This window comes from Limulus polyphemus, unplaced genomic scaffold (assembly GCF_000517525.1).
Source record: "Limulus polyphemus unplaced genomic scaffold, Limulus_polyphemus-2.1.2 Scaffold212, whole genome shotgun sequence".
Taxonomy (NCBI): Eukaryota; Metazoa; Arthropoda; class Merostomata; order Xiphosura; family Limulidae; genus Limulus; species Limulus polyphemus.
Genome location: NW_013665822.1, coordinates 652,184 through 660,495, shown reverse-complemented (window position 1 = coordinate 660,495; position 8,312 = coordinate 652,184). Strand labels below are relative to the sequence as shown.

The window sequence follows — 8,312 nt, the reverse complement described above, 5'->3', positions numbered from 1 at the left end:
CAGGGCATTAACAACCTGATTGTAAGATGGAAAAGTATCATTGATAAGAATTTAATACATTTTTTGTTTTGATATATTAGTTGTTCAGGTTATTTCATCTAAAAAAAAGCAACATTAATTTCTTGATGACCTAATAATAGAAGCAGATATAAATCCAAAAATATTAACACCTTGAATAAAAGTTTCTTTACCTTTTTCCTTTTCTATAGCCGGCTTCATCAGACCACAGGCTGCTAAAAGAGCATCAGGAGAAGGATCTCTTCCACGAAATCTTCGAAACACCTCACTTGGATGACAGCCTCCTCCCAGAGATAAGAAAGTATCTCTGAACCTGAGGAAAAAGCAGTTTTATTTCAAATTGTTTAAATTTTTTATAGTTTAGTTGGTAATATATATGCAAAAAAACAGTCAGAGTAGAAAGTAACACTGTGATTAACCATTTTTCCACGTGGACAGATTTTATCATCTTTTCCTATACAATTTCTTTCTTCAGAATATGGATACTTTCCTGCTTTGTCTACATATTGAGTTATATGAACAAGTAAATACACGTGTAAATACAAGTTGAAATATGGTAAATTACTGTAAACTTGGAGATAAAATAAATATTAGGTTTATTCTGTATCAAACACTTTAGACATACACTCAGGAAGCCATATCTTTAGACCAAACAACCGGTTTAACATGACCCATTCAGTGGATGCTACTGGCTTACTGCGGTGACAAAGCTAGATCAGACAGTCCAGTGTAGTTCATGATATCCAGTCTTGTACAGCTATAGTAATTACTCTCACATAAATTTATGTGGTGATAATAGTAAATCATACGGTTCAGTGTAATTCATGATATCCAGTCTTCCACACCAGTAGTAACTACCCTCACACAAATCTACGTTACAACAAAGCTAGATCAGACAGTCCAGTGTACTTCATGATATCCAGTCTTCCACACCAGTAGTAACTACCCTCACACAAATCTACGTTACAACAAAGCTAGATCAGACAGTCCAGTGTAATTCATGATATCCAGTCTTCCACACCAGTAGTAACTACCCTCACACAAATCTACGTTACAACAAAGCTAGATCAGACAGTCCAGTGTACTTCATGATATCCAGTCTTCCACACCAGTAGTAACTACCCTCACACAAATCTATGTTACAACAAAGCTAGATCATATGGTACAGTGTAGTTCAAGATATCCAGTCTTGTACAGCTATAGTAATTACTTGCACATAAATTTATGTGGTGATAATAGTAAATCAGACAGTCCAGTGTAGTTCATGATATCCAGTCTTCCACACCAGTGTAGTTCAAGATATCCAGTCTTGTACAGCTATAGTAATTACTTGCACATAAATTTATGTGGTGATAATAGTAAATCATACGGTTCAGTGTAGTTCACGATATCCAGTCTTCCACACCAGTAGTAACTACCCTCACACAAATCTATGTTACAACAAAGCTAGATCAGACAGTCCAGTGTAGTTCATGATATCCAGTCTTGTATACCAATAGTAACTACTCTTATATAAATTGATGTTACAACAAAGCAAGATCATACAGTTCAGTGTAATTCATGATATCCAGTCTTGTACACCAATAGTGACTACTCTTATATAAATTGATGTTACAACAAAGCAAGATCACACAGTTCAGTGTAATTCATGATATCCAGTCTTGTACACCAATAGTGACTACTCTTATATAAATTGATGTTACAACAAAGCAAGATCATACAGTTCAGTGTAATTCATGATATCCAGTCTTGTATACCAATAGTGACTACTCTTATATAAATCTGTGTTACAACAAAGCAAGATCATACAGTTCAGTGTAGTTCTTAATATAATCTTCTATGCCTATAGTAAATATTCACCATAAGACTTCACCGACATTACTGAATCCTACAAAGTCATGAACACTTCTGATGTGAATAATTCAGTTTAATTAGAAGGTAGCCATTTAATCAACAGCATCCAGCACCATGTCTTGGGCTATAGTGGAATCTGACATTCACTCTAATAATGCACCAATAACTTCAGTGTGAAGCATGATTTTTCAGCAATGAGACATAAACCATGAACCTTCGGATTTGGTCTGGCATACTAAACATGAGGTTATTCCTGGCCTAGTGATATGAATACTTCAGTTGATTTGTACTATCCATTGTCATAAAATGTCCACAATGTTAAAACGTGTGTGTTTCTTTGTTAATGTTTCATTCAATGTTTAGTATACTTCTTAAGATTATTGAATAACAATGAAGATTTTGCTGAAATATTTTATTGATTTCAATCCAATGAACTTTACTCAGCTTCTTCCAAGTTCATATTAAACTAGGAACATCTAAAGCAACAATTACTTTTGTTTAGTGTCATTATCCAAGTCTTTAAAATGTCATGCCAGAAAAAATATATGTTAGATAAAAGACACAAAAATTAATATCTTGCTTTAAAATGTTATTAGTATTTCAGTTCCTGAGTCAAACATGCCAAGTACATCAAATACATGCAGCAAAATTTATTAAGTTATTATACTATATTTCATAATATGCTTTGGATGTTAAAAGTTTAAAGTAACATATATAAAAATAGGAAAATGATATATTTGTGTTAATTTCCTTTTATTTTCATTTCGTCAACTTGGATTCAAACCATAACTGAGCTAATGGGTTAACCCTCTAGTACTTGCTAGTAAACCTTTTTGTAAGAACTAAAACTACCATATTTTTTCTCTCTTACAAACAAGGCTTGTCCTGAGTCTTATCTCAGGGTTTTGGGATGGCCTCTCATTGCACATTAATTTTTCTGGAGTAATTTTATTTTCTTCTTAAATTATTTTTTTGCCTCAGATTCAAACGTGAGAAATCTGGCACACCAGGTGAATGCTCTACTAACTGAGCTAAAGGATTAACTCTCTAGTGGTTGTTAGTGAAGTATTTTTTAAGAACTCAAATACCACACACTCAGAAAGCTATCAGATAGAGTTCTAGTGGCTAGGATTTGGTTTCAAAAGTTGCTTCTTTTTTTCTTATCTGGGATTAAGCACAAAAATTTGATGAATCAGATAATCTACTTATGGGCAGACATTAATTGAATGATTCTATCTAGATAAATGCATTTTGGCTTTTATGACTCCTCCTATTTTGAGAAATCAAGTGTGATGTGACACACACTGGTTTTTATATATAGGTTAGATTACTCTGAATTTTAGGTTTGCTTTTTATATTATTGATTACAGAGTATTGAATTTTGGGTTTTATGACTCCTAGTTTGAGAAATCAAGCGAGTTTTTGGAGTATGCCATTAAGTTATGAAGATATCTCACAAAAAACAACAACTAAGAGACAGAGAAAAGGTTAAACTTTCTTCTCATGCTACTATTTTCAAAATTTGATAATAAATATTAAAGTGGTAAAATTGAAATTTAATTAACAAGAAAAAAGCAGCTGACTTTATAATTAAAAAAGAATGGCATATCCCAAAAACATTGTAAATAACTCTCGGGGAGGTTTATGTGTATTTCTGAAACTGGGGATAAATAAAAGTAGCTCTTCTTTAATATGTGAAAGTTTCTGCTAGTTACTCAGGAAACTTTAACAAACCTTTGACTAATTTTATTGTCCAGTCCTGCTTCTAGAAAAGCACTGAAGGCATCAGCTGCTATCATCTGGAGCAACAAAAATACCAAATATTACTAATTTTCAAATATATATTAACAAACATTTTATAGGCATTACTAATAATGATGAACTGCATTTCAGACTAATTATAACATATAACGCCATCAGTGTTTAACAGATAACACCACATAAAACATAATTTTAACTATGCTTGCTGTATTTATTGTCAATTTTACAAATTGAAAAAAAGTTAATTATTTTAGAAATAAAAGATTCCCCATGGGCATGAATTTAGGATCATATTTGTATGTTAAATAAATAAAAAAATACTTTTTTTAGATACACCACAAACAAATAGGAGACTTGTTTTAACTAATAGATAAGAACCATTTTTTGAAAAATCTCATACTTCTAGAAAGCACTGCTTACAAACAAAGAACCATACCTCAGCCCATTTGAAAGAAAAGTAAGCAGCAGGGTACTCATCACAGAAGATTTCTGAAAAAGAGCAGGGGTGAGCATCTTGCTTCTCCAGAGGAAAATTCATGTACTCTGGCCAGACTCGTTTGGTAATGTCTAACCAAAATTCTTTACTGTAAGGTACAAATTTTCCTTGTACATTATTATCACACGTTAAGTTCTTATATCAAAGAAACTTGTTCTTATAGGGTCTGATTTACTAAAACCAGTGCATTTTTGTAGCAATCTAATGATAAAATACACTTCACTTGTTCATTTGATGAAGTTTGTTAGGGAAATTATAGAAAGGATGTAATGTCTGCTAGTTTTTATGAAAGTTCCTTTTCTGGTTCTTTAAAAGAAAACTAAATGGTATATTTCAGCTGAACACACTATAAAAAACTGTACTGATGTTTAATTTTAATGACATCTTTTTGATGAAATATCAAATACAAATTTCAAATCCCACATGAAAATATTTACTTTTGCAAATTATTATGTAAATACTAAATAATAATAAATGTTAACATTTTCTTAAATTGAAAATGTATTTTCAGTAATACTTACCCCCTTCACACTACAGCTTTTACTCGACTGTTAGGGTTTCCTTCCTTTGCCCATCTAAACATAGGTCTGATTTTTTCTCACTTGCTACAGTCTTTTATTCTCCATTTAATTGCCCTTGACAATATCTATCTTGTGACATTCTCACCTATGTCAATGCATCCTCTATCATTGTACTGTACATAAGCACCTTATTCAGATAATATTACCACTTTTTTTTAGACCAATCCAATCTGCAGTCTCTAACACTGACTCTTAGTGAAGAGGAAGGGCAGGAGAGTGTGAACAGAGGTAAGTATTATTGTAAATACCTTTTTGATTTAAGAAAATATTAACTTCCAAAACATGCTTTCCTTCTTCTCACACTACAGCTAGAATCCCACATTGATAAGGTGGAGGGGCCAATGAGGGCATTATGCATAGATCGGGGGTATGCCAATAAAAGATTAGTACCCTAATGGGGGAACAGCAGTACATCCAGAACATGTATACTCTTCACCTGAAACCTAGTTCATGCACTATGGGTGGAATTTGACATGATGTGTCATCACTATTGCCGGGACCCAACCAGGTAGCTGAGGGATTGGAATTATAGGGCCATGTTTTGTAAAATCCACATTGGTGGCTATGGCAATTGGACTGTAATATATATACTTGAAAGTGGATCCCAACCTGTAGCTATAGAGTGATGTGTTCTGAACAACCAGAATCACGATGAGAAGGTAAGAAACACTGATGTGGACAAACCTTCTCCTCAACCTGAAGAAGTCCAAAAGGCAACATCCCAAACTCAAAATGACAGGATCCTGTATGCCATACTCAACCTGAGGAGAGAGTTATGAACACTCATACTCACTCTCAAACTGTATGGGCAAGGTAAATTCCACTTGTTTCAGGAATTATGGGGAGGATGTAGAACAAACTATGCTCAACCAAGGACCCATGATGGGACCACTCTGCATTTGGAATTACGAGAAGACAATGGACCTTCTTCCATGAACAATGTACTGAAGTAATATTAATCAAAAAAGAAAGGTCACGCTCAACCCAACCAGGTAGGCGAGTGTCAAGTCTGAAACATGTATTATGAGTAGGTTCCCAAATAGGCTGGTGCCTCACCTACCAACATCTGAAAAAAAAACATCCAGGGTCCCAGGTAGGAGGGCCCCAAAATTTGTCCTCTTCTCCAAGAGTGGAGGAAATTCACTCAAACACTTCTAAGGAATAATATCTGTCCACCACCCCAATGACTGGAAACCAGGTGTGGTAAGGACTCCTTAGATCCACTAGTAGGATATGGGGAGGGGGCATAATGCACATTGGGGAGCCATGAGGAACAATGTTCTGGAAACAGTGCAATAGGTGAACCAAGTTCCCTAAATTCTTAATAGCAAACTGACCCTGATTTATTCAATCCAATGATCAGTAGGGACAGGCACGATTCCCTTATGCTTTTCTCATGATAGTCCATGAGTAGTGGTTGAGCATAGTACAGTAATAATACCTGACCTGCCTCTAGGAGGTCTTATAGAACACCTCATTTTTACAGAGCCTGCTGGAACCTAGATAATGTATATAGTGTTAATGCTTGAGAGTGTGGATTTGGTTTGATAAAAGCACACCTGCCTGGGCAACATTCGCCACAGAGTGGGATTCTGTGAAAAAGAGGTAAGGGACCCTTGAAAGTAAAGAAGAGACAAGATTACTAATGAAGATACTCACTGCTATGGAGGTAGTTCAAAACCCTCAGCGAAAGGTACTGCCAGAACATGCAAATAATGCGAGATAAAAGTATTGGGTGAGGTCCACATACCAGCCCACACAATGTCTTCCAGTGGGCAATTCAACAAGCTGCTAAGGACATAGAAATGTGACGAATCTGATGAGAAGAGACTCCCAGAAGTCTTCTTACCTCCAAAGAGAGCCCATACTGTTTCATACCCACCTTGTCAAGGTAACCAGGGATAAATCCAGAGAATCTGAAGGAATAAAAAGTTGTTGTCTAGCACCTTGAAGGCATTAGTGCAGGCAACATAACACTTCAAAGCCCTCACTGGACATAAAAATGATCAGAATCCAATCGGTCATATAGGTGAGAAATAGTGGATGAATCAGTGAAAAAGATTTATCTCCTTCCCTGGCTGCCAGTGTCTTAGGTAAGAAGGACCTGTTTGGGTATAAGATCACATACAGGTAGAATGACATACATACACAGAATATAGAATGGCACATAAGTACAATGATAAAGCATCTTGTACACATGCAGTGCAAAAACAAACCTTAAGGGAAAGGTGATACATGATACATGAGGCTAAGGGCTCAAAAAGATGTCGAGAAAGAGCATGTAATATCACCTCAATATCCCAGTTAGGTAATTGAAATGGTCTTTTGGGAAAAAGAACTCGAAACGACTTGAAGAGGCAAAAGAGCACTGGAGAATCAAATAATTTCAATCTCCTCGAGTATCTAAAGGTAGTCGATAAGTCTGCCTTAAATAAAGTGATTGTAGAAGATGCTAAACCATTGTCAAAGAGTCAGATAAAAAAAACAAGCTATGGTTGGCACTTATGCACGAAGGGAGTTCAACCTCCTCACAATACACCTTTGTCGACAGGTATGCTATTTCCATTGATAAATGTCCACTGTGTGACTATGCAATGACTGAGATGGATACATGGCAACTTTAGAAGTTAAGCCCCGATGCCATAAGAAGGACTGTATAACCTCCATGCATGAAGCTTGAGCTTTGGAATGGTTGTGTGTACAATGTCAGATTGTGGCTGCCTCAACAGAGATGACGAAAAAGAAAGTGGAAGAGGTGGGCCTTTCTGAAGTTACTAGAGAAGCAGAAACCAGGGTTGAGCCAGCCAATCCGGTGCTATCAACATAACATGACAAGGGATTGAATGAACCATAGCTAGGACTCAGGGTAACAGACAAATCAGTGGGAAGGTATAGAGGTGCAATCCCATCCAGTCCTGGCTGAATGAATCTATTGCCAATGCCCAAGAGTGAGGTACCAGAGACCAAAATGTCTGTAGTTGAATGTTCCAGTTAGTGGCAAATGCATCGATCATCGGTGTCCTGAACCAAGCACAAATATAATGGAAAACCGTGTGATGCAGCATCCATTCAATTGGGAGAATCTGGTTGGGTCAAGACAATTGATCTGCTAACAAATTCATCACCACAGAAAATGGCAAGCTAGTAGGATGATATGATGGGAGTGGGCCCAGTAAAGAAGGTCCAATGCTCAAAAACAAAGATATCTGGACCAAGTGCTCCCTTTACAGGAAATGTAAGACACCACCATGGAATTATTGGAGTGAAGTATTCCACTCAATAAGTCCAGACCTTGAGACATCACCCCTTGAACAGCAAGAAGTTCTAAAACACTGATGTGTAGGGAAGCCTCATTATCCATCCATTTGGCCCTGGAATTCCTGACTGTTGAGATATGCACCCCATCCCTGAAGCAAGGCATCTGTGAAGAGATGGATTTCTGAACGAGGTGATGGCAGAAGAACACCTATCATAGTATTGTTCCGATCTAATCACCACTCAAGATTGAAGATGTTGATCCTGAATAAGGAGATTGGAGAATCCAGTGGATTGCTGTTCATGATCCATTGGTCATGCAGAGACCACTGAATGGTCTCATGTGC

At 36.3% G+C, this 8,312-nt stretch overlaps 1 protein-coding gene across 1 annotated transcript in view; it reads right to left on the bottom strand.

Moving 5' to 3' along the window:
• LOC106478448 (probable cytosolic oligopeptidase A) overlaps positions 1 to 8,312 on the bottom strand; it is a 68,677-nt gene that overhangs the window by 1,679 nt on the left and 58,686 nt on the right. Inside the window, exons 16-18 of the mRNA XM_013938990.2 lie at positions 4,070 to 4,217; positions 3,607 to 3,671; positions 192 to 331 (exon numbers count right to left, since the gene is read on the bottom strand). Coding sequence (XP_013794444.1) covers positions 192 to 331; positions 3,607 to 3,671; positions 4,070 to 4,217 — 353 coding nt within the window. The remainder of the gene's footprint in view (positions 1 to 191; positions 332 to 3,606; positions 3,672 to 4,069; positions 4,218 to 8,312) is intronic.